The 27,602-nt window shown below is 46.1% G+C and overlaps 1 protein-coding gene across 5 annotated transcripts in view; it reads left to right on the top strand.

Annotated features, from left to right (window-relative positions):
* The window catches only part of EVA1C (eva-1 homolog C), a 74,676-nt gene extending 48,774 nt beyond the window's left edge, over positions 1-25,902 (top strand). For 2 of the 5 annotated variants that reach the window (XM_075593885.1, XM_075593890.1), the window contains exons 4-8: positions 5,315-5,467; positions 13,293-13,436; positions 19,411-19,491; positions 23,907-23,996; positions 25,394-25,902. In XM_075593885.1, coding sequence (XP_075450000.1) covers positions 5,315-5,467; positions 13,293-13,436; positions 19,411-19,491; positions 23,907-23,996; positions 25,394-25,773 — 848 coding nt within the window. In that variant the 3' untranslated portion in view covers positions 25,774-25,902. The remainder of the gene's footprint in view (positions 1-5,314; positions 5,468-13,292; positions 13,437-19,410; positions 19,492-23,906; positions 23,997-25,393) is intronic. The other 3 variants (XM_075593887.1, XM_075593888.1, XM_075593889.1) reach the window with 3 other exon arrangements.
* The last annotated feature ends 1,700 nt before the right edge of the window (positions 25,903-27,602 follow it).

Genomic DNA, 27,602 nt, shown 5'->3' with positions numbered 1-27,602 from the left:
CAGGGTCCAAGTGACTCTACTGTTGGCTCTATATTTTCTTCTTTATGTGAAGAATATGCAGAATAATTGAATGCAATGAGATTGTATCTTGGTCCATCACTTATTTACATCAAAACATCAACTTTACGTTTGGCTCAGACACCAGCAAATAAATGGATAAATGACATGAAGCTGTGTGTCTAGCTTATTCAGCACCTGGTTTTTAATTTTTGTTTTTCTCCTTCAAACGCATTTTATATGCACAAAATTAGCATTTTTATTTTCGAGAAAAAAAGGTAGACATCTTCTTTTCGCAAAAATCTATAATTTACAAGAAGGTATATATGGAACGCTACACAATACACAATCGCGTTCCGCTCCACTATACAAGCTAAAAAGGTTTTTATTGAATGGTGGTGACATTAACCAAAAATATATTTTTCCGAGTAGAGTATCGGGTATTGCACCTTTTAACCAATGTGTGTGTGTGTGTGTGTGTGTGTGTGTGTGTGTGTGTGTGTGTGTGTGTGTGTGTGTATATATAGTCAAATAGAACAGTTGGCACTCCTTAGGTGCTGATAGGCTGTAGGTGCTTGCCCCATATGGATAATATAGACATACGTTACCGTTCCAAGGTCTGGTAAAGCAAGAGACAGCACTCAATTGTAGAAAACTTCACAAAGTGTATGGGTGAAAATAGTGGTACATCAAGAAACCCAACGTTTCGGTTCTCCAAAATGGGACCTTCCTCAGGGGGATACATACACATACATACATACATACATACCTAAAACATACATACACACACACACACACACACATAGATGGCAACACCAAGGAGCCTTTCCAATAGACTGTGCTGGCAACGTTGTTTATGCTCATGAAAGGAACTGGTTGTATTGTGCCTGAATGGAGAGACTAATCCTGTTAAAGAAGGGTATGCCCTTTTGTTTCAATGTCGAGCACATTGTTATAGTCTTTTAAATAAACACAACAAAGATGCCCATACTGTTATTTCAGCCCCAGATAGAAGCAGAAGGCTATTCAATCAAAAATGGAAAACAAACCTGTCCTGTACAAAACAACGATATTAGCTCTGCTGTCAGAAATCTCTCCCCAGCGAGTGGGTGAAAAATGAGCAAGCAATCAAATAAATAAATCATTTGTGTCAAGAATCGCCAGTGTGATGGCTGTCCCGTGTGGGATCGAAATGTTGGTCTCTAGTTATCACACTATAACATTAGACACTGTGTAATATTGCTTTGTTCTTATATATACAGGTGTAGCAGATGGTATTGACCTGTGTTGCATTAATACTGGTGCGTTATTTAGCAAAAGACAAGAAGCCTCAGTGCTACATCCAACATGACAAATGATATAGCTAAATACTCATCTGTTTCTCTTTTCATAATGCTCATTTAGTTAGATTCTTTGGCGAGAGCGTTTTAAGCTTGCAAACCCCGCCACGGTATCTCCTTTTATGCAAGTCCTAATGCTACCTGCAAAAGCTCCCTAACCTCTAAGGCCGAGGCCCCTCTGCATGCGCCGGCGCGGCCACACTGCGTCCAGGCGGCGCGTGTACGGCGCTTCACCGCTATCTGCGGTCCGTAGGGAGCGTTTTCAGGTGCGGGGGCGGGGCCAAAACGGGTCAAGGGGGCGGCACTAGCTGGCTTATCATTGGCTGATGGGATCCAGTCTTTGATTGGCTCCCTCGCACACCATGTGACGCGTCGCCGCACGGGAACACAACCCGGTTGCATCCCCTGCTGGCTGACGCGTCACAGCGCATAGTGAGCCTTGCAGTGAGGAGGGACTGGGGCCGACTCGGGAGGAAGCCATGAGCAGGTGAGTGACACGCCGGCGCCATCGGATGCAGCGGGATCGCGGCCTAATGGAGAGAGAACTGTGTTAATAGCAGTAGTGCTATTGGAAACCGTGGCTAAGGAGATAACGTGCTATTTAACAAGTTATTTTGTGTCTTAACTCACGTTAACGGGGGTAATAACATCTGCTACATCTAGTTTTCAACATGGAGGTGCTGAGCTCCCCTCCTGCTCTCAGCTTTTCCCACTGTTAAAGTGGTCAATTAATTTGCAATGTCTTTCCATGTCTGTTTTAATGCACTAAAGGTCATTGTCATGAGCAAGCAGCACAAAACAGAGTTCTTGTGTATGCCATGTGTGAGCCAGTCTCCTGAGACAGCTATGAAACTCAGCTTGACCCCCAGGACATCCCAAGTTTTCCATTATAACCCTAGTTCTGAGTGTTGTCCCAGAAGACAACCCGCCGTGCATGTTTTTAGTACAGAATGTTCTGAACGACTCTTTGAATGTCGTTTTCTTAGCCTTGCTTAGTCAGTTTCCTCTTGTGAATTTGAAGAACAGGATCTGCAAACCCACAAAAGCTCTTATTACAATTAGTGTAGCTATGTGGAACCTGTAAAAAAAAAAAGAAGTGAGACAGCTTCTGCCGACACCCGAAATGTTTCATGTCCATCTTGGGTGTTGATAAAGGTCCGTTTTAAAAATGTGCATAAATATATATTATAATGTAAACAATGCTTTAATATTCACTGTTTTTATAAAGAGAGAGCCCTAACATTCTGCATAAAAATGTTCTTTGGTTGGGTGTTGAGTGGAGACCTTTTATTTAAGAGGTTGGATTGGATACTCCTGGGTTTGGATACTCTTGGGTTTGCAGTTAAAGATTTGTTTTTATTGTTCAAAAGCATTTCGAGACTTTGAATAACTTTAAGGCATAAAGTAGAATCCAATCTGGTCTATTTATCAAGGGATGCAAAAGATCATATTGCCATTAAATTGATGCAAAGAGCAGCATTTGGCAGGTCTGTTTCTTAGCGTCAATATACAGTATCATGCACTTTGCATATATGTAGGGGCCTTGCACACATCAGTGAGTGTTTCACAATGTATTAATAAGAGCAGCTGGGGAGGAGTTAGCTGGTACAGGTAATGTAACCAGATCTATCAATATCATCAACATCAACAGTCATTTGTCTCATAGCAGAATGATAGCAGAAATGTGTCGGATCCAGAAAGATGTAGGGTTGTATTTCTAAGCCATGCTAAAAGACCTTCCAGCACGGCTTAGGAAATATGGCCCATTCATTTATATTAACGTCACATTAAGTCACTTAACGGATCACTGTGCATCTGGACCCTAGTATTCTATGGTTAGAACTGTGTGTAAAGCTCAAAGACAGGCTGATGGAGGGGGGATAATAAGTCAATTTATACTTGGGAGTTGCACATCCCTTAGTAACTTGAAAGTAGCCCGGAAACATTACTCTTATTCTATAAAAGAACTTGTTTCTGTGTAAAGGAACAGTTTATAGCTGCTGCTTTTTGAGAACAATACTTGAGGGAAAGGTGCACTCCCACGACTCCATTGAAATGCCTCGGGTGCACAGCAGTCACCCACCAAGGGGAAATAAGATGTACCTGCAAATACTCTCTCCACCAGAGGAAGCAGCGGCACTCCAGAGGTCTTATGAATAAAATGTTCCATATTTTATTTGTGGATGGATTTGGAGTGCCACTGCTTTCTTTCTCTGGTGGAGAGAGCATTTACAGGTAGCTTTTTGAGAACAGACACATTATGGGAGATCATGGCTGTTTGTGTCTCACTCTCTCTGCCACTCTGCCACTCTGCCACTCTGCCACTCTGACTCTCTGACTCTCTGACTCTCTGACTCTCTGACTCTCTGACTCTCTGACTCTCTGACTCTCTCCCTCTCTCCCTCTCTCCCTCTCTCCCTCTCTCCCTCTCTCCCTCTCTCCCTCTCTCCCTCTCTCTCTCTCTCTCTCTCTCTCTCTCTCTCTCCCTCTCTCCTTCTCCCTCTCCCTCCCAACAGATAAGCGACTACTGTGGTAAAAGACTATAATGTTGGATGTGACTATGGTTGAAAGGGAGTGTGAACTGGGCTTTTAGACCCTTTGCTAAACAGACTAAGCTTTGGAAACTACGTGGGAGATACTGTTTAATTTTACAGTCAAATATTTTATTTTCCCTTCTCGCTCAAATATCAGATATTTCCCATGTCCGTGCATGTGTGCAGATATTTCCCATGTCCGTGCATGTGTGCAGATATTTCCCATGTCCGTGCATGTGTGCAGATATTTCCCATGTCCGTGCATGTGTGCAGATATTTCCCATGTTCGTGCATGTGTGCAGATATTTCCCATGTCCGTGCATGTGTGCAGATATTTCCCATGTCCGTGCATGTGTGCAGATATTTCCCATGTCCGTGCATGTGTGCAGATATTTCCCATGTCTGTGCATGTGTGCAGATATTTCCCATGTCCGTGCAGATATTTCCCATGTCCGTGCATGTGTGCAGATATTTCCCATGTCCGTGCATGTGTGCAGATATTTCCCATGTCCGTGCATGTGTGCAGATATTTCCCATGTCCATGCATGTGTGCAGATATTTCCCATGCCCGTGCATGTGTGCAGATATTTCCCATGTCCGTGCATGTGTGCAGATATTTCCCATGTCCATGCATGTGTGCAGATATTTCCCATGTCCGTGCATGTGTGCAGATATTTCCCATGTCCGTGCATGTGTGCAGATATTTCCCATGTCCGTGCATGTGTGCAGATATTTTCCATGTCCGTGCATGTGTGCAGATATTTGCCATGTCCGTGCATGTGTGCAGATATTTCCCATGCCCGTGCATGTGTGCAGATATTTCCCATGTCCGTGCATGTGTGCAGATATTTCCCATTTCCGTGCACGTGTGCAGATATTTCCCATGTCCATGCATGTGTGCAGATATTTGCCATGTCCGTGCATGTGTGCAGATATTTGCCATGTCCGTTCATGTGTGCAGATATTTCCCATGTCCGTGCATGTGTGCAGATATTTCCCATGTCCGTGCATGTGTGCAGATATTTCCCATGTCCGTGCATGTGTGCAGATATTTCCCATGTCCGTGCATGTGTGCAGATATTTCCCATGGCCGTGCATGTGTGCAGATATTTCCCATGTCCGTGCATGTGTGCAGATATTTCCCATGTCCGTGCATGTGTGCAGATATTTCCCATGTCCGTGCATGTGTGCAGATATTTCCCATGGCCGTGCATGTGTGCAGATATTTCCCATGTCCGTGCATGTGTGCAGATATTTCCCATGTCCGTGCATGTGTGCAGATATTTCCCATCTTTAATCACAACCAATACTAACTGTTTTATTCACCTTTCAACTTTTGCCCTCCCATTAAACACTATGCTAAATTAGTCCTGTATTTATAGAACGCTCAAATTCCCAATGTTTATTTACTTTGTGGTGGGGGTGTTTTTTTCTCTCCCCCAGCTGAATACAAATCTAGATCAGTTTGTGAAAATAATGAATTGAAGCTTCATTGCAAGGAACCCAAGCTGCTCAACATCTATTCAGCGGTATATGGCAGATTCGCTCATGAAAAGAATGCCTGTCCCACAGCAGTAGACCGAGGCACTCCATATGGTACGTAGTTACTCGACCTCGTTGCTTGGAAAATACTAAAAACTGTACAAAAAAAAAAGAACATAACTGTAAAAAAAAATATGAAGAAGTTAACATGTGGATGTAACAGGTAAAGAGGTCTGTGTTCTTGGGGGCCAGCATGGAGGTCTGTGTTCTTGGGGGCCTGCATGGAGGTCTGTGTTCTTGGGGGCCTGCATGGAGGTCTGTGTTCTTGGGGGCCTGCATGGAGGTCTGTGTTCTTGGGGGCCTGCATGGAGGTCTGTGTTCTTGGGGGCCTGCATGGAGGTCTGTGTTCTTGGGGGCCTGCATGGAGGTCTGTGTTCTTGGGGGCCTGCATGGAGGTCTGTGTTCTTGGGGTCCTGCATGGAGGTCTGTGTTCTTGGGGGCCTGCATGGAGGTCTGTGTTCTTGAGGTCCTGCATGGAGGTCTGTGTTCTTGGGGGCCTGCATGGAGGTCTGTGTTCTTGGGGGCCTGCATGGAGGTCTGTGTTCTTGGGGGCCTGCATTCTAAAGTGAAGACTAGGAGGAGTGCGGTTGAAGTTCTGTGCCTGCTCACCATGCACCTAGCAACTGAACACATTGGCACGGGGTCGATGGTGTCATGGTAGAGGGAAGACGGACAAAAATATCATGGCATTTGTGAGATAAAAGCACTTTGAATGAGTTGGAGGGGGGGCAGGCGAGTAATGGTGGAGGGTGAAGTGGCTGAGAGAGGACATTTATAAGAATTAAAATTTGGGGCTTGAAAGGTAGCAGCATTCAGACGATGCTGAAATAAAAAAAAAAGTGTATTGGTTGGTCAGAAGATGAGGGAGAAGAGAGAAGACCCTGGTGGAGATGAGAAGTTGGGACAGAAGAGGTCCTGTAGGAGCTGTCGGACTACATGAGAGGAACCAGAAGAGTGTTATGAAGACGAGGGGGTAAAGGGGTTATCAACATGGTTGATGTGAGAAAATAGGGCAAATGGGACAGTTTCTATTAGGGAGTAAGATAACGTTGGGCGGCTTTCTCTTCAGCCACTAATTATTAGACTGTAAGGGATGTGGATTGTTGATAGATGTGGATTTGTGATGCTGAGTATGGTTAGACGCTTCCAACTATCTACTTCTAGAATGAAAATCCCACCAGAAGTCTTAGACCCCTAATGAGTATGGTGTGAAGCTGTGTTACCTTTGTTTAGGAAGATTTAAGCCCCATTTAAATGAATGGAGCTTAAACATCACCAAGTAAGGAGATAAAGGGTCTACATATTGAATAGGGGCGGAAGACTTATTTAAGTCCAAGTAGATTGATACATTATTTACACAATGTTTGGTTTTGGCTGGCTATATGGGATTGCACCATTAAGTTAGGGATCCCCCTCCCCATTACCATCTTTCCTGCCAGAGGGCAGATAAGTTAATTGGCAACAAAGGCATTAAGCATCAGGAATTCCCATTCTTCATGTACCGGTCAAATCTCCTTGTAACAAAGTCAAAGTCCTGGTGGGAAATGTTTTTATTCTGTTTTTATTTGGGGGGTTTTAAAGGTAAATGCTTCTTAGGAAACTCTTTTTGAAGGCTTCATTCCTCAGGCATAGAGAGTGTGACATTGCAGAGAAGCGCAGGTTACCATAGAGAGTGTGACATTGCAGAGAAGCGCAGGTTACCATAGAGAGTGTGACATTGCAGAGAAGCGCAGGTTACCATAGAGAGTGTGACATTGCAGAGAAGCGCAGGTTACCATAGAGAGTGTGACATTGCAGAGAAGCGCAGGTTACCATAGAGAGTGCAGGAGGCATGGATTCGCTGGAATCTTAACATGCACGGAGACTCATTGGCATATGTATAAAGGCAAAGTGGGGCAATTCTGGGACCAAAAACTTGCACCATATGTATCAGAGAAAAAAAAGATTCCCATTGAAATGAATAGGATGTTTACTCTGAAATATAAAGACCTTTGCCCTAAGTGTCACTGGAGGGTTTTTTGGCACACAGATTTCTCATTTTAAATTGCACTTGTGTGCACCTATGTACTAACCTGAAACTTCTTTTGGCGCACAGATGTAAAGGGTATGCACTAAAAAATATATATATATATATATATATATATATATATATATATATATATATATAAAAAAAATCTACACCACAACATCAAATAGTAAACAGGTGAAAGACTTGGGAAAACATTCTTTAAAAAGGGGCCTACACTATGTACTAAGACAGGGGAGCGCAAACTTTTTAAGCTGCGCCCCCCTGCCAGGCCTTCCCTGGTCTCGCGCCTCCTCTCCTACCTTCTCGATGCGTCAAATGATGCACAGGGGTCGCGTGACATCACGTCACATGACCCACGGCGTCATTTGACGCTGGCGACGTCGTTGCCATGGAGACGCGTCTGATTCCAGGTACGTTTCCTTTTGCAGGGGCCTCGCGCGATTCCCCGGCATTAAATTAAATGCCTGGGGGAAGAGCACGGGGCCTCTGCAACGGCCGCGCCCCCCAAGACAAATCTCCCGCCCCCAGTTTGCGCACCGCTGTACTAAGACATGGTTGCATTTTGTTGTGCGTCAACATTTTCGGGCTAAAACATAGTACAAGCCTTCATAAAAGGTGCATTTAATGTTGTGGCAGGATGGCCTCGCGGTGGGGTCAGTAAGGCGTGTAATATAGTGCACGCGTATTCGCTACCGTGTGCGCGCGCGTCAAATATAATCGACTGTGTTTAAACCTGACCTTCTATACTTCCGACGCGCGCGCTTATGGCAGTGATCGTTGATCCGGCAGAGCAGAAGAAAGACATGAAAATTTTATTTTCGTGCTGCTGCCGCGCCACGTGACGCTGCCAAGCCAATCACAGCGCGGCTATCGCTGTGCCGTCTGATGGGTAAGCCTGTCCCCAACAAATCCAGAACAGATGTTTACACTGTATGTGCCTGGGTCCAATTCTTCTTTGTCTACCATGTGTGTGGTAGGGTGCTACCTGACAGCTTATGGGTACCAGTGGTTGATGTGCAGTAAAAAATGAGTTGTACTGTGATTAATCGCTAGAGAGCAAATAGTACATAATAAATAGTTCATGCTATATTATGTTATTAGAAAAGCATGTTTCAAGCTCTGGCCCTGTTAAGACAGTTCCAAATTCTTTATTGAACAGTTTTTTTTGTTCTGTATTTTTTATCCAAGATGACATAGTAGGGGGCTTGAACTGTAACTTTGCTTCACGCCACCGCTTACAACTATGTAAACTAAACGCGCGCGCCACATGCATGCGCAACGCCGGGCGCACACCAGCGCCTACAATACAACAAGCCTAAGGCTTCGTCCAGGGTGGCGCAGAGCGGGCGAGCGTGCTAACGCTGGCCGCGATGAAACACATTGCAGCAATGTGTGTGGCCAGCGTGAGCGAGCGCCTGCGCATGCTCGGCGCTTAGCTGCTTGCCGAAGCAAGCATAATTGAATTTGTCTCTTGCTCACGCGTCACATGAGCGGTTCGCCCAATGTGGGCGAACCAGCTCCGTGATGTCATGGCCGCGCCCCCCGAATCGCCCCCCATGCGCGCACGTAGCCGGCCACAAATCTCCCAGCCGAGCAGGGAGCGTGACGTCACCGCGCATGAGCGTCAGCACGCTCCCTGCCTGGTCGCAGCCTAAGAGTCTAAGGCTAACGCCCCACTGCACGCGCCCGCACGGTGCGGGGGACATGGTCAAAACGGGTCGGGTGGGGGCAGCCATGATGATGGTGGGCGCAGCCATGATGATGGTGGGCGCAGCCATGATGATGGTGGGCGAGGCCATGGAGGGGGGGGGGGGCATGACACAAGCACAAAGCAAGGGTATGAGTATACTTGGGAAACAAATGTATCAGGTGAGCTCTCTCACAGCCCATAAACAGTCCCTACAGTGAGTTCAATTGGGATACTGTCCAAGACATCAATAAACAAATAGCTTACTTTATTTAAAGCTCAAGTTTTCTATTTTGTGGATGTGGAAAACGATTCATTTTCAGGATCCACTGATTTCTGCAAATGAGTTTCCTACACATGCCCCCTTAAAACATATTGTAGCATAGAAAATAACATGATCTGCTCTTACTGCAGCCTACTATATTGTGCAGGGATAATTAAACCATCGTTTCTGTAGTCATATGTGCTTTGCTGAGCCTGTGCAGCTGTGCATTTCCCAAAGCATACACCCCCCCCTCTATCACCCCCAAACAAAGTGGCCTTTTTTTCATGGTGACCACTTAATTCTTTAACACATCACTCTTTACTAGTTTTAAGCTCTTTTTACAATGCCATAAAAAAATGCCCTCAGCATGTTAATAGACGGCAGCGGGGACCGGAGGACACACTAGTCCAGCTCACCCCTCCCTCCCCATAGTCCCCCCCTGTCTATCTCCTCCTGCAGCTTCCTGGTGATCTGATGATTGCCTCTGATTGGCTCCCTGGCGCACCATGTGACACGTCGCCGCTCGGGAACACAATCCTATTGTAGCCCCTGCTGGCTGACGCGTCACAGTATGTAGTGAGCCCGGGAGCGAGGAGCCCCTGGGGACTGCCAGGGTTGAAGGTAAGGAGCTGGTGAGAGGCTGCGCCGCCGACTGCAGCGGGGACCTAGCCTAAGACAGTTGGTTAGGCTTTGAGCTTAAGTGGTTCTCCACAAACATTGGGCACACTGTCCCTTTAAGGCAAAACACAAACCATAAAATCAAAACCTACTAACCTTGGGAGACTTACTAGACCGCACAGGCCCTAGCTACCTGGCTGGCTAGCTAAGCCAGTTACCAGCCCCAAATCATACAACCCAATATCAGGGAACAATATTAAAGTCCTTATCTGAGTGTGCTGGTCCGGCGTCTTCGGTTTCTCCAGGCAATCCCTCCAATGCAGGCGTTGTAGTCCTACTGCTTCCAGGATGTCTTTCAGGTCCACTCCTGCCCTGTTTCCTGGGTTTGATTCCCAGATGGTCCGAAGACCCTGTAGGCCTGGGGACCAGACCAACCAGTGTTCTTCTGGTCAGGGCCGCCAGCAGAAATCGTGGGGTCCAAGAAAAACATATTAAGCAGGCCCCACCCACTCTCCGTGTCGGCGGTATTGCGAGCCGCCCTCCCCCCCCCCCCCCATTTCACACCTCACGAGCCCTCTCTTTCACCCCTCCTCTTCCCATGTATTTCTCTCCCTTCCATCTCACCCCCTCTCACTTTCCCGCCTTGCATGTATTTCTCTCCCCTGCGTCTCACTCTTACTCCCTCTTTACCTCACTCACCCCCTCTCTCCTCTCCCTCTGTCAATTATCCCACGCTCACTCATTCCCTCCCCCTCACACAATTCCCCCCACAAGATATATACCAAAAAACTTCCCACCCCCAATTACATACAAAAAAATCCCTACCCCCCCAAATGCACACAAAAAACCACCTTCCCAATACATATAAAAAAACAATACATATAACCCCCCCCCATACATACATACATACATACATACATACATACATACACATGCACACGCACACATATTTTTTTTTTAAACCCTCCCCGATACATATAAAAATTCCCCCATGCCCCCCAATACATATAAAAATACCCCCAAGACATATAAAAATACACACTTACCTTGGGTCAGGGCGGGGGTCCGCTGGCTGGGGGGGCACGGCTGGCCGGCTTTGCACATTTCCCCTGACCTGTGGCCAGGCCCTGCTGTCGGTCGCAGGTGGGCCCCGGCTCTCAGCTGCCTGCATGACCTCTGTCCCACGTCGCCAAGCTTCCACTGCCGAAAGCGCTGACATCGACGCGCCGGAAGCTGGGCCAAGCTTACTTCCGGCGCGCTGACGTCAGAGCACGGTCGCGCGCCGGCAGTGGATGCTTCGTGACGTGGGACAGAGGTCATGCAGGCAGCTGAGAGCCGGGGTCTGCCTGTGACCGGCAGCAGGGCTTGGCCACAGGTCGGGGGAAATGTGTAGCGCCGGCCGGGCCCCCCAGCTTGCGGGCCCAGGACACCAACCCCGGCAGACCCACCCTGTTGGCGGCCCTACTTCTGGTTTGGGGAAAAGTCTCTCTGTGGCAGCTTCCTGCCTGCCTTTTAAACCCCCTGTTTATTCAGTCTCAATTGGCTGCAGCTAGCCTCTCGAGAAATCTGACTGCCTGCATGCTGGACACCACACACACGGCATTACTCCAGCATACAGAGATAGTGACTCTGTCACAATGTATATAGACTTGATACATATGACGCATAGTTCATTGCTTGAAATACATTTTTACGCATTGCACCATTTGCATACAAATAATACATTTTGTTAACCTATATAGGGAAACATCCGTGCTGCCTTATATACATTTTTGGCTGATTCTGTATGTAACACTGATAATGCTGTACACCTAGCACCGTTAATTTCTGTGCGGCCAAAAATGGAAGACATTTTTTTTATGCTGATGACACAGATTAAGAAAATTGCAGGTTAATACTTTGTGCCTTTTATGCAGTTTAGAGAGGGTTTCTGCTGTCACTGCTCTGTATATTTTGTAGTTTTGACAATTTGAGTGAAATTGCTGTTTGCCTTATATTTTGTCTGTTTTTGGAATAGGTTTTCTATTTTTGCAATCTTGTGTCCAGTGTCTCCTTTTCAACCTTAGTTTGCAGCATGATATATAGCAAGGGTGGCCAACTCCAGTCTACAAGAGCCACCAACAGGTCACTCAATCAGTGGTTCAAACAACGACTGAGCCTCCTGTGCTGAAGCAGGGGTATCCAGAAAACCTGACCTGTTTGTGGCCCTTGAGGACTGGAGTTGCCCACCCCTGCCCTACAGTATATTATAAGAGAGTCGTGGCATCGTCACTTTTTTGTGGGAACATTTTAGTGCATCTCATCTATAAAGAAAGATATATTTGTGCGTTATTGTGGTTTTTATTTTTGAGGGCTCGCTTATCATTATACTTTTTTTTATAGATTAAGACATAGACGCACACAATTAAACACGAGATTTGTGTGCCACACTTTTGCCCCTTTATGTTATGACTTCATTTTTGTTTTAGGGGGAATCACAGCTTGAAACCCTAAATACCTAGTTTGGGAGGTTGATCTACGCTCTTAATAGCTAGATCAGAGGCGTCCAACCTGTTTTTCTGGTGTGCCAATAAATGGGAACAAATGTGTTGGCCGGCCACTGTCCTACTGTCCCCTCCTCTTCTCACTCCACCCCCCCCCCCCCACTCCTCTTCTCACTCCACCCCCCCCCCCCCCTCCTCTTCTCACTCCATCACCCCCCCTCTTCTCACTCCACCCCCCCTCCTCTTCTCACTCCACCCCCCACTCCTCTTCTCACTCCACCCCCCCACTCCTCTTTTCACTCCACCCCCCCCCTCCTCTTCTCACTCCATCCCCCCTCCTTTTCTCACTCCACCCCCCCTCCTCTTCTCACTCCAACCTCCCTCCTCTTCTCACTCCACCCTCCCCCTCTTCTCACTCCACCCCCCTCCTCTTCTCACTCCACCCCCCTCTTCTCACTCCACCCCCCCTCCTCTTCTCACTCCACCCCCCCCCCCATTTCTTCACTCCACCCCCCTCCTCTTCTCACTCCACCCCCCTCCTCTTCTCACTCCATCCCCCCCCATTTCTTCTCACTCCATCTCCCCTCCTCCTCTCACTCAATCCCCCCTCTGACTCCATACCCCATTCCTCCTCATCCCCCTCAATCCCCTTCCTTCTCTCTCACTCAATCCCCCCTCCTCCTCTCACTCAATCTCCCCTTCCTTCTCACTCAAGCCCCCCCCCCCCTTATCCAGATGCATTAATGTTAATGTTAATCTCAGTTGCTTACATTATGCTTTTGCCTTATCTCTTGCAGACTGCTTATCTTATGCCGCATTGGAAGTGTTAACACACAGGTGTTATGGGAAACAAAGGTGCAAAATGATGGTCAGTGATGGACAGTTTGGAAGCCCATGTCTGCCTGGAGTTATTAAATATCTTACTATAAATTATTCTTGTGGTAAGGAGGCAAGTTGAAGCACTCGGTACACAAAGTTATTGTTTGGCAAAAAAATAAATATACTCATTATGTTGTAATATGTTATCACTGTAAGGCGGGGATTATGGTCCCTGCGCGGCCGCGTGCGAACGAGCGCGCCGCCGGGCGCACTCCTGCAGCCCAAGCGATTTGTGAACTTGACTGCAGGAGATTGTAGATAAGTTGCGGGGGCGTGGTGGACGTGTCACGAAGCTGGTTCGCCCTCATTGGCTGAACCAGGTCACGTGCGCTGACGTCACGTGGCAGCCGCCTGAAAACACAGATTTTAAAGATTGCTGAGAACGCTGACGCTTCAACGCGCTACTTTGCCGGCAATTGCGCAGGCACTTGGATAGCTCCCATAACAAAATACAGCAGAGTGCTTGCCGGGTGCGCGCACGCACGCACGCAGCGACGCCGCCACCATAATCCCAGCCTAAGCCTGCGGCCACAGTGCAGCGACGCACGCACATGTTTGAGCGCCGTGACGTCACCAACTCTCTGAGCAGGAGCGCTAGCCTGTCCTGCAGCAATTTACGAGCGTGAGCGGGGGGCGTGGCACATAAGGGAGGGGGCGTGTCATTGCCTGGATCGGGGCATGTCAGTGAAGGAAGTATCGTGATGTCACATTTGTTGTTGCCATGTCATGTGACCCTTCAGCGCGCTTAGAAATCAATTTTGCCTGTCTCCCCAAGCGCAGAGTATTGGAAAGCACACGCAGTGTGGACATGTGCACTTACTATCATGTATTCGATTGCGCCAAGCGCAAGTCGCTGCACTAAAGCCGCAGCCTAAGCCTGTTGATGTAGCACAATATTTTAGTAGATATTATAATTTTCCATGAATTTACAGTCACATACAACAACAAGCTGCAAATCATTGAACATCTCCTGCACCGTGGTTGCAGCAATAAAAGCAGTGAGTGCAATAAATTACATGAAGAAATCAGTTGTCCAAGGCACTCATCATGAGTAAATGTAAAAAAAATACTTAGCTTCCAGCTGGGTACATGCAGTAAGGCCAGGATCACCATCCAGCCCCAGGTAATACAGCAACGAAAAAACCTGCAGCACTTGCAAAGCTGATGTATCAATAGGGATACATTTATTTAATCTAACAAGTACTAAAATCACCCTTTCTCATGCTTGAGAAAGGACCGTTTGGTCTGAAACGTCGCCCATATTTTTGTTTTTGTACTTGTTAGATGAAATAAATGTATACCTTTTGGTACATCACCTTTTGCGAGTGCTGCAGATTTTTCTTTGATATATATATATATATATATATATATATATATATATATATAAATATATATATATATATATATATATATATATATATACACACACATATGACTGAACGATATACAGTTAAGTCAGGAAATAATTGGACACTGACACATTTTTCATAATTTTGGCTCTGTACGCCACCACAATGGATTTTAAATGAAACAAACGAGATGCAATAGAAGTGCAGACTTTCAGCTTTAATTCAAGGGGTTGAACAAAAAAATTGTATGAAACGTTTAGGAATTGCAATCATTTTCATACACAGTCCCCTTATTTCAGGGGCTCAAATGTAATTGGACAAATTAACAAAATCATAAATAAAATGTTAATTTTTAAAACTTTGTCGAGAAGCCTTGGCAGGCAATGAGTGCTTGAAGTCTGGAACGCATGGACATCACCAAACGCTGGGTTTCCTCCTTTGTGATGCTTTGCCAGGCCTTTACTGCAGCTGTCTTCAGTTGTTGTTTGTTCGTGGGACTTTCTGCCTTAAGTTTTGTCTTCAGCAAGTGAAATGCATGCTCGATCGGGTTGAGATCAGGTGATTGACTTGGCCATTGCAGAATATTCCACTTCTTTGCCTTAAAAAACTCCTGGGTTACTTTCGCAGTATGTTTTGGGTCATTGTCCATCTGTAAAGTGAAGCGCCGTCCAATCAACTTTGCTGAATTTGGCTGAATCTGAGCAGACAATATATCCCTATACACTTCAGAATTCATCCGGCTGCTCCTGTCTTCTGTCACATCATCAATAAACACTAGTGACCCAGTGCCATTGAAAGCCATGCATGCCCATGCCATCACACTGCCTCCACCTTGTTTTACAGATGACGTGGTATGCTTTGGATCATGAGCCGTTCCAAGCCTTCTCCATACTTTTTTCTTCCCATCATTCTGGTACAGGTTGATCTTAGTTTCATCTGTCCAAAGAATGCTGTTCCAGAACTGGGCTGGCTTGTTTAGATATTGTTTGGCAAAGTCTAATCTGGCCTTTCTATTCTTGAGGCTTATGAATGGTTTGCACCTTGTGGTGAACCCTCTGTATTTGATCTCGTGAAGTCTTCTCTTTATGGTAGACTTGGATAATGATATGCCTACCTCCTGGAGAGTGTTCTTCACTTGGCTGGATGTTGTGAAGGGGTTTTTCTTTACCATGGAAAGGATCCTTTGATCATCCACCACTGTTGTCTTCAGTAGACGTCCAAACCTTTTTGTGTTGCAGAGCTCACCAGTGCGTTCTTTTTTTTTTCTCAGAATGTACCAAACTGTTGATTTGGCCACTCCTAATGTTCTTGCTATCTCTCTGATGGATTTTCTTTTTTTTTGCAGCATAAGGATGCCCTGTTTAACTTGCATTGAGAGCTCCTTTGACCGCATGTTGTGTGTTCACAGCAACAGCTTAAAAATGCGAATGCCACACCTGGAATCAACTCCAGACCAATTACCTGCTTAATTGATGATGAAATAACGAAGGAATAGTCCACACCTGTCCATGAAACAGCGTTTGAGTCAATTGTCCAATTACTTTAGGTCCCTTGAAAAAGAGGGGGCTACATATTAAAGAGATGTAATTCCTAAACCCTTCCTCCAATTTGGATGTGAATACCCTCAAATTAAAGCTGATAGACTGCACTTTAAGCCCATATCCATTATTTAACTGTAAATTGAATTTATTTTGGTACACAGCCAAAATAACAAAACTTGTATCAGTGTCCAATTATTTCCGGACCTAACTGTAACTGTTCATGTACTGTACTTGTACATATATAGTGGTTGTCGAAGCCCATGGTCAAATATATTGCAAGTGGGAACAAATAGATTTCCAGGTCATGGTGAACGCAGAAGTAATAATCAAAAAGATATACACAGGAATACTCCTGATGAAACCGCCAGCGGTGAATCGTGTAGAGTTTTTTGAGCACCTGAGAAGGAACGACGCCGGTGCAGTTTTTCTCATCATTCGGGGATCCAACACGGAAGTGCGGGAGCCTCACAGCGAGACATCCAGATCGTGGAGGAGAGGAGTGGTGAGAGACCGCGGAGGAGAGGAGCGGTGAGAGACCGCGGAGGAGAGGAGCGGCAAGAGATCACGGGGGAGAGGAGCGGCAAGAGATCACGGGGGAGAGGAGCGGTGAGAGATCGCGAAGGAGAGGAGCGGTGAGACATTGCGGAGGAGAGGAGCGGTGAGAGATCGTGGAGGAGAGGAGCGGTGAGAAATCGTGGAGGAGAGGAGCGGTAAGATATCGCGGAGGAGAGGAGCAGTGAGAAATCGCGGAGGAGAGGAGCGGTGAGAGATCGCAGAGGAGAGGAGCGGTGAGAGATCGCGGAGGAGAGGAGGGGTGAGAGATCGCGGAGGAGAGGAGGGGTGAGAGATCGCGGAGGAGAGGAGCGGTGAGAGATCGCGGAGGAGAGGAGGGGTGAGAGATTGCGGAGGAGAGGAGCTACCTGCCTCGGATCTCCGCCTAACCTGTGTTATCCATGCTTTTATATGATTGACACCATGTGACTGTTGAATTGTACCTGTTTTATATTGATGACATTTATTTTCAGTCTGCACTATTGATCTTTTTCACCTTTTATTTGCAAAGGTCCTCTCTCCTAAAGACTGCTAACGGGTCACACGTCCACCATCATTGCCACTGATTTGGGACACGCTTATAATAATGGTGAATATGCGAGTATATCCCCATGGGATGTTTGCTCAGTCATTATTTGGTTACCAGACGTATTGCACTATTGTGTGCTCTCTAAATCTTTTCGGTTATAACTCCTGCGCTCCCCACGACCTAGAAATCTATACTACGGGATTGAGAAAGAAATCCATTGAGGGGTTTAGAGCTGCAATCAACGGTTGTTTGTATAGTTTTTGTAAATGCTAACACTTGTTTCACATTTTCTCACGTTTGATTTACCTTCATCACGCCTGTGTTTTATTGCATGTGTTAGATGTGATTAAGTGTTACGCTTAGTATTCACATGTCACTATAGGTATATATCACTAAGTTTATGTGTGATTAATAGGTCCATTGGACTTTATATAAGATCCTTGTTTTAGAACCCTTATTATTGCACTTTATTGGGTATAAGCTCCACAGGTAACATTTTGTTCTCTATAAAGTGGGAACAAATGCAATTACATGTTTTCAAAGGAACCTTACAGGGTGACTGGAGAAGTAGCACATATTATCAGGTATACAATATTTCCCATGTTTAGTATTGATAATGCTCATCTTTGCCCGGTATCACACAAGGCAGGAACCGGGAAATTGACTTGCAATTTATCTGGCCACAGTTTTGCTGCCTCCAAAAACTGCTTGCACTCTAATGATAGTTGTGGGCGACGGCTTCAAAGCATGTCGAGTGAGTTCACGTTCTGCCACTCTATATATTTGTACCACAATCCGGCTGCTCTACTATAGAGCCACCTACTCCCTTATCAAAACGTGTTGCGTGGAGCCAGCAGCCTGCCAGTGTTCACATAACAGGTCAAGTACACTCCTCAGAATGCGAAACGCACTAACCTAGGGATGAGCACACCAGCAGGCCCATGCCTAGGTTACGTGCCGCCCTTAGGCCAGCACTATAAAGGCCCCCCACAAAAAAAATGTGTCCCCCACAAAAATGTTTTCCCCCCCTTAGGTAGGAAGTAGAAGGCCTCCAAAGCTAACCGCATTCATTTCTGCTCCAGGGACCTACTACTTTCTGAGATACTTACCTCCTTAGAGGGTGCCCGTATCTCCTGCGCAGGTTTAAATGTCCCGGCCACATGGGCCAATAGGAAGCCATGACGTCATGCCTTGCAGCTTACGTGGGAACGGGACATTTAAACCCGAGCAGGAGATACCGGCGCCCCCTATAGAGGGTGCTGGTGCTTCAATCCCGCAATTGTATATTCAAAAAATGAATAGTAAATAAGGAAAGCAGCCGTGCTGCTACCCTTGCCCTCTTGCCGCCCCCCTGAGACATGCAGCCCCTAGGCAGCGCCCCACCTGCTTACAGCTAGGAACGCCCCTGCACACCGGTAATTCCAAAACAGAGATGTGCCCTGAAGGGTTTGCATGGTACATGTTGCATCTATGTTCTGCAAATTTATCTTCAAATATAATGCAATGTAGAATTGTGTGTTTACATGAATGAATCTTCAAAATATTAAACAATCTGCAGACATACTCATTTCTGAAACCTTAGAAAATGTCATATTGAAGGATCAGTTCAAACCTACAGAAAAATGTTCTTACCCTCCTGTTTTTTTTATTTTTTACATGTATAGGAAGCAGGGGGTCTCCAGAACTGAACCGGGATTCTTACCGGGGAAAGGGTTTTCGGGTGCTCCCCTCATGGGGAAACAAAATGGAGGTTTAAATCTCCTGCGTCATGCGGGCCAATAGGAAGCCACGACATCATTCATCTCGGCTTTCAATTGGCCAGCGTGACGCTTCGTATTTAAACCTCCGTGGCACCTTCTTCGGGAAGTATCTAGGCAACTAGGTGGTCCCCGGAGCTGAAATTAACGGGGTTTAGCCCCGGGGACCCCCTGCTTCTCACCCATGCTGAAAGGAAGAGGGGGGGGAGGGGTTATTTAACTTAGCCTGCTCCTTTCAATGTGTGTGTAAATGCATATAGTAAGGACATTGAAAAACAAGTATAAAATCTTTCTGTTTTTATTTGTAGTTCCCAAAATCATGCTCACAGAGGTCGACCCAAAGGTTTCTAGTCTTATTCCTTCTTTGAAGCAGAATGACGGTGAATATGGTAATCTTCCCGGTTTATAATAACCTTTCCATGGGGAACACTCACTTGACCATCGATAGGTTTCGCTGTACTGCGTCACGTGGAATTGTAATATGCAGACAACTTAACCAATTCATTGCCAGGGAGACATTACACTGGCAGAGGTGCGTGACACATATCGCAGGTGTCTCTGGCAGTGTAGGGGTTAAAAGACGACTCCCACGGCGTCTGTCACAAACCAATTGCTTTTTCATTTTCATCATGATCCCCCCCCGAAAAATCCTCTTGTAGTTTTGGCAGAAAGAAAATAATACTTTGCGACAAGCTGCTAAAAATGCTGTATTCCTGCCCCGGTCAGTAACTTTCTCTACATAGTTCTAGGCCCCAATGTAGTGGAAAGCAATTGAATGGAAGTGAATGTGTTGGTAACAGGAGTGCATTTAGGGGTCTATTTAATACAATACAATAAAATCCTAAAAAGACTGTTAATAGTGTTAGCGTAGAATTAAGGTGCTTCGTATGCCCTTGATTGGCGGTAAAATAGACTTTGATTATTTTTTTTGTCCTTTTGAAAGAACAACAAATATGACTGTGCGGTCACTGAGAGGAAGTCTCCTTGTCATCTCCACGACGCAACACGTTAGAATATGCGGACAGCCTGGCGGGGGGTGGGGGGGAGGGGGCGGGGGATTCCTGAGGTAGGGGTAAGAGAATCAGTTCCAGGGCACAACCCAGTTCATAAAAGTATAAGCAATAATACTAATAAAAATGAGCAGGCAGGTGGGACTTCTGCTTTAAATAAGCAGCTGTTAAATGATAGAGGAGGGGTCACACGTCTCACGTTGCAGTGAGCATTTTGCTAAGTGGTGTTCTGGGTCAGCGTATCTTTCTTACATGCTGCTCCAGGATGAGTCCCTTCAGCGCATTGTTTTGTAATAAGTGGCCGACTAAGGCTGCGGTCCCAGTCACTGCTACAGCGCAGACCTCGGCGTGCGCTGTGCGTGTAAGCACCGCCCCTCAATGGGACTGGGCCCAGTACTCACCTTCCCGCTGAAGGTGCAGCCGCGCTGTACTCGCAGTTTTTTTTTAACTCGATGGAATTGAGTTCAGAACTGGCGACGGAGGCGTGGCCGCGCCCCCGCCGGCGGTTCACCCAATGAGGGCGAACCAGCCGCGTGAGGTCATGACCACTCCCCCGCAAAACCCCGACCACGCCCCCTCCCGTCTCAATCTCCCGAAAGACCGCAGATCGCGGGTAGCGCTGTGCACGCGCCGCTCCCCCCTCCCCCGCCGGGCGCGCGTGTCACAGTGATCACTGGGACCGCAGCCTAAGTCGTGCTTCCCTTAAGTAAGTAACTCGAGACCATCTCATTTCCGATAGTTAGTATGGATCTAAGATCTAAGCTGGTCGGAAACTACAATCCTCCGCACTGGCAGCTAGAAGATGTCCCACCACTGGTCTGAATCGGGCACCTGTTCCTAAGGGTGAGTCCCCAGTCTTCACTGTGGCACGCGCGCCCGGCGGGGGGGGCGGCGCATGCACAGCGCTACACCGCGATCGGCGGTCTGAGGGAAGGTTTACAACGAGAGGGGGCGTGGCTGTGGGTTTGCGGGGGCGTGGCCATGACGTCCCGCGGCTGGTTTGCCCTCATTGGCTGAACCGCCGGCGGGGGCGTGGCCACGCCTCCGTTGCAAATGCTAATCTCAAATTCCCCTGCCTGCCTGAAAACGTGTCGCGCACCGCTGGGGAAAGGTGCGCGACAAGGTAGGGACTGGGACCGGCCGGACGGGGGGGGCGGGGCTTGATTGCACAGTGCACGCCAAGGCGTGCGCTGTAGTAGTTACTGGGACCGCTACCTTATGCTGAGAAAGCTGCTTCCTTTGCTTGGGAATATTTCAGCTTGAGAAACAGTGGCGGATTTCCCAGTAGGCCCGTTAGGCCTGGGCACAAAATTTGAGGACGACAAAAATGTCCACCCCCATATACTTTTGCCGCGCTCTCGGGCCTATCGGGCCTGATGGGAAGTCATTTAGCTGTTGCGGCCGCCTCCTTACCTGCCGTGCTCCTCCTTTTGAACCGCAAACGTGCAGCAAATTATGTTGCGTTACCATGGCAACGTGACGCTGTGCGATGTTACGTTGATCTGCGGTGTCATTTGACACTGCGTTTCAGAAGGAGCGGGGCGGCAGGTAAGGAGGCGGCCGCAACCGCTGTGCCGAGAGGCGGCGGATTTTGACATCCGCCACTGTTCAGAACTGATCCAGAGTAAGATATCTTTACAGCACCTGGGAAAGGGGTCTGACTCTTACTGGTTGTTGGGGAAAAACAAACAGGCAACATGCACACAGTGAAACCTACAGTCCAGGAGATCATGGGAAATTGGGAGGGATTTGAGAGAGTACAAATACAGTATATAGGGAGGAGATGAAAGGTAGACATGTTTAGGAGTGATAGGTAGGATGCTACATAATATAAAGATCACACAAGGGACGTGTGTCTCAAAAAATGTGATATCCTGGTAAATGAATTAATGACGATCAGGGCCGCAGACAGCTTTCCCGGGGCTCAGGACGAGTTTCCACTGGGCGTACTCCATCCCCAAGTGTCGGCGGCCTTGCGACACCCCCCTCTATCTCTCACACCCCGCATCAGTCTCACCCTCCTCTCTTTCTCACTCCCCTCTCCCACATCCCACCTCACTCCCTCACGCTCCCACCTCTCTCCCTCATGGTCCCACCTCCCTCTCTCTCACGCTCCCACGTCTCTCTCATACTCCCACCTCTCTCTCCCTCATGTGCCCACCTCTCTCCCTCACGCGCCCACCTCTCTCCCTCACGCCCCCACCTCTCTCACTCCCTCACGCCCCCACATCTCTCCCTCAAGCCCCACCTCTCTCTCCTTCATGCCCCCACCTCTCTCTCCCTCTAGCCCCCACCTCTCTGTCCCTCTAGCCCACATCTCTCTGTCCCTCTAGCCCACATCTCTCTCTCCCTCATGCCTCTCCCTCTCTCCCACATCCCCCCATACACATAACCCCTCTCCAATATAAATAATAACCCCATCCCCAATACACATAACCCCCAATACACATAATAGCCTCCTCCCCAATACACAATACCCCCCCAATACACAGAATAACCCACTCCCCAATACACATAACCCCTCCCCCCCTCCATACACACACACACCTTACCTTAATGAGAGGCCTTCGGTGCTGTACCGATCAGTTGGGCTCAATGTCCGGGGCGCGAGGATGGGGCCTGCGCAGGAGAGACCCGCTGCAGCGGGGGGGAGATCTCAGGCCCGGCAGCCGGATGTTGAGTCTGACCTCTGGCCCGATCCCAGCTTCCAGCGCCCGCTGCCTAGGCCCCCTGCAGCAGTTGTCCCGGCTCTCCCGGTCCTTGTCAGTAGCCCTGGTCACAATTACCTATAAACAGAGGTCAAAGTGTGAGGGTACAGAGTATCCAAACCTTTTTATTTACTAGCACACAGTACCACTACTTTTTGTGTTCCACTTTTTATTGAAAGAAAATTGGATTTGTTTTAGGAAGCTTGACTTCATTTGTTGGGCACAGTATCACTACTTGTTTTTTAAGTCACTTTGACGACAGGGTACACGTGTGTACATATGTTAGCATCCATCCTAATCTTAAAACATTACCAACGTGCTAAGTAGTTGCTGTTGTTTTAAACCTATCTGTGGTCAAGAGATGTGATCCTCTACGTCTCATGCTTACCTAACCCTTCCATTTCATATGCATTCTCATTGCATGGGTTAAGTTGTAGATGAAAAACAATGCCTCAGTCTGTAGGGGGATATCTACGACATGACGTTGACGCACAAATGGTCACGTTTATGCTGTGTCCATTTGTGACAATGCATCAAGGTGCTTTATATCAACGTTGCTTCACCTGTGTCCGTGCACGAGTGGTTTTTGGATGCGTTAGTGGGCAGTTCAGCGCAGTATTAGAAAGGGATGTGTTCAAATCTTTCAGGTCTGATGTGGCAGTAACCTCTTGGCTTAGGATGTCAACATCCGTTGTAAGAAACAGAGGGGGGGACGGGACGGGACTATTTCATACATCTGCTGCTGCCACAAACTGACCAAAAGAACATGTTTGCACCGTGTTATGGAGCAAATTGCTATATATCGTGTTACACATCCCTGCAGGGTTTATAAATGTACCCAATGCTTGTGACCAGCATGCTGTCTTCATCTCATGGCTTTCGGACTGTTACACTATGTTCCCATTGTGTCTCATGGTAGTGGCATGAAGCCTTACGTTATTGTGGCATGTACATAACCCATTCTTTTGCTCACGCTCTAACTTTGTCCTTGTAGTACACGTGTGCAGCATGGTTCCACCAGGTGTAACATTTTGTTCTTCACCTTATTTTACATACATGATGTGTTTTCTGTTGTTGTTAAAACAGATGTCAAACTTGACCCCCATGAATCCCGACTTCCTAAGAGAGATGGGATCTTTCTCAGCAACTCCCTTGCTGCGTTTGCTTATATCAAAGGTAGGAAACCCGTCAGATAGATTATGTGGAACTCATACGTGACAGTATAGATTAGTATTGTGACATTAAACTGCATTAGTATGGTGAGACGATCCTTGTTTTAATGGGAAATAGAAAAATATGTTTTTCTATTTCGTTCTGGTCTCTAAAATGTAAAATCGTATCTTGTAGTTATTGTTTTTCCATGTTATCTCTTTGGCTAATAACGGCAGCATAATTAGATTAAACAAAACAGCAATTGGTATAGCCTCTTCATCAACAATTTATTTGTATACACTGTTTACAAATGGTTTTCACAAAAGAGATTAGGTAAAAACTGCAAAAACACTCCAAATATAATCACTATAAAATCATTACAAATGTAATCACTATAAAAACACTCCAAATTTGATTACTATAAAACATTACACATTTTAAACAAAATTATTATTATTATTTTTAAAACATACAAATGTAAACTGTTGAATTGGGAACGAGAAAATATTTACATTTTATTGAAATAGGACTGAGCATGTGAGATTTCTTTTATACTGTACTACTAAACGGTACGATTTTGCATATAACTTGTAAAATTGTGTAAGTAAAAAAACAAATGTTGTGTAAAGTTGTATTGTGTAAAAGTTATCACAAAGAACAGGTGATGATACATTTCCTTGTATATTGGATTGGGCTAGTTTAGCTACTACATTATCTTTTAAATAGCCCAAACATACAGACTTTGACTTTGGTCCAGTTTGTTTTGGGTTGGACATTTCCAATGTGATACGAACCACTGGCGGCTTCCTGGGTCACACTAGGGGTTTGTTTTGGAGGCAGTGGAGGACTTAATTGTTGGTGGACCCCAGTAGCCTTCAGATCTCCATCTCAAAGCAGAAGAAGCGCTAGGCAATTGGAAAAGTGTTACTAATACTTGGGGTTCAGAACTGGGCCAAGTCTCAGGAAGTAAATCACAGGCTTCTTCTGATTCATATTTGCAAGCTATCCTCTGTTCTCATTACCAAGCCGGATGTTTTAACATGCTATTGGGGCACCTTTAGCAGATGTTTTAAGATGCTACTGGGGCACCTTTAGTGCTGGGGGTGGCAGTCAACATAGGATGATTCAATGCACTGCTGCCCTCCCAACACTCAAGTGGACCCAAAGAGCATCATTTAGAGCAGAGCATCCCAAGTTGAGTTCTTGAGAGCCACATACAGGCCCAGTTTAATATTTTTCAAATTACCACCTAAGCAACAAATTAATCTGGTTCTAATTACAAGACATATTGCAACGGTGCTCCTCCAATAATCTTATCTGTTGATCGCTCTCAAATTTACTAATCTCTAAAACAAAGATATGTCACAAAGTCACTCATCTATAGCTACAATGTCTCTTTCATGGTCTCCGCATTTATTTAGATCATCCGGAAAAGGCCGCCCTGTTCTTCGTGTCGAGCGTCTGCATCGGGCTGATCTTCACCCTGTTGGCGGTCGCAACCCGAGTATCGTGGAGAAGCGACTGGCGCAAGCTCCCGCAAATGAACGGGCAGATTATACGTGAGAAGGCCCGCGATGACGACAGCAGCGAGGAGGAGGAAGGAGAGGACGAGGCCTCTTTAAAATCCCACTTCTCGGAGGAGTTTAGGGAGCTATGCAAATCGCAGCGTCCGGTTTATAGCGCGATGGACGCCGCCGATCTTGCAGAAAGGATAGAACGCAGGGAACAAATCATACAAGAAATCTGGATGAACAGTGGTCTAGATTTGCCTCCAAACACACACACAAGCCCTTTCATTTAGCCTGAATGTTGTATGGCATTCTGACCCAGAAGTCCTTTTAATGTTAACCTATATACCCTTCTGTGAAGGGAAATCTATCTCGCCTTTTATTGAAAAAAATTAAATAAAAGGAAGATTTTAATTTTGAAATAGCGGTTTTGTGGCGTCATTTTGAGAGTGTTTATATTTTTTTGCACAGATTTTTGCATAGATTTATATTTGGCTACGTAAATGTATCTAAATGATTATTTATCGAAGTCTGTAAGGATGTGTACAGAACAATATGGTTACACACTTGAATCATTAACCGCGTCACTGTGAGTAGGGACAGCAATGCTGTGTAAAGTGGTTAAAGTACTTATGTGATCCAATTTATTTTACTTTTTCTTTTAAAGTCAATCTTATATTTATTTGGGAAATCCTACAGTAGATTTTTTTATCTTGGATGAATTTTGATCGAAAACTTTTTTTTCCTAGGACAATGGTCATCTTTATGGGGATGTTTGTTCATTTGGTTTTACTGCAATTTTGGACAACAAAAATTGTCACGTATGTTCTACTTACTGATATCTTTTTGTTGTTTTTTGTCGGGAAGAAGGCTAACTTTGCACAGCTATTAAACCCATATATTCAATTATGAAACAAACATTAAAATGGTAAAGAAAGTGTTACATGGCAAATTGCTTTCACCTTATCGCAAATCCAGTTGGTATGTAAAAACGGCAGTGATTTCCAACACCTCTTAAATCTACAAAAACATAGTGCTGCATCACAGGATTAAAGTGTAGCATTACTGTGGGAACGATAGAAGTGCTTGTTGGAAATGTGTTCAGTTCCTGTGTTGTCCCCAGACATTTTTGTCCAGATTTTCTTGCTGCCATTATATAGCAAAAGACAAATATACCCAATGCTACATCCAATGTGTCAAAGTACACAGATGAATACTTTAATGTTAGTATTCTCATGAGTAAGGGTCATTTAATTAAACCCTTTGGCCAAAGCGTTATAAGCCTGCAGCCACGTCACGGCGTGACCAGTATGCAGGTCCTAACACTACCTGTGAACATTCTCAGTTACCTCTGCTGGAGGGAGAATGTGGGCCCGTCCTGCACTGGAATATAAAAAAAACTTGCTACTTAAAAAATGGGGTGGGGTTAGAGCTTGCTGGGGTTGTGTCTATTGCCATTATATAGTACAGATAAAATTACTTCTGTGGTTTAGTTAACCTGGCTCTCTATAGCATCCATTCAGTATTCTGTGAAGTCGCTTCTCCATGTCAGGGAAGCCTCTAAGCTCCATTCATAAGTGACGACTCCACATTGCAAAGCAATGCATTGAAAGCATCTGTGCCAGTGCGCAGGTTAAACGTTAAAGCACTTCGGAATGTAAAGGTCCTATATAAACGAAAGCAGTTATTATTACTGTAACATTCATTATTATCATTCAGTTCTGCTGCCAACTTTCATCAACTGGTCCCCACTAGAACGACTAATAGTGTTAATGACGTTACGTAATTAACACTATTTCTATAAGTCTGGCGTTGTTAAGTGATCTTCTAGGCTCAGCTTTTTTGTTTCTGTGCCCATTGTCATGGAAGACCGGATGATTACACAGGGGTCGCAAGCACCAGACAGAACGAAGGACTGATATAAACAGTTTGTGTTGCCCGGAGCCAACAGGAGCAACACAATGCATAAAACAAGCTTAAACTCACCAAAAAGAGGGTTGGGGGGGGGGGGGGCGGGAAACCTTGCTCTTTAGGTGCTTGACACTGCCGTAGCTATCTTATCTAGGATGTCTCCCACAATCCATCTGTCTCAGGGTATGCACGTACCTTGGAATGATAGCCA

Source organism: Ascaphus truei, chromosome 3, assembly GCF_040206685.1.
Source record: "Ascaphus truei isolate aAscTru1 chromosome 3, aAscTru1.hap1, whole genome shotgun sequence".
Taxonomy (NCBI): Eukaryota; Metazoa; Chordata; class Amphibia; order Anura; family Ascaphidae; genus Ascaphus; species Ascaphus truei.
The sequence above is the reverse complement of the archived record's forward strand: the minus strand, read 5'-3'. Positions and strand labels throughout refer to the sequence as shown.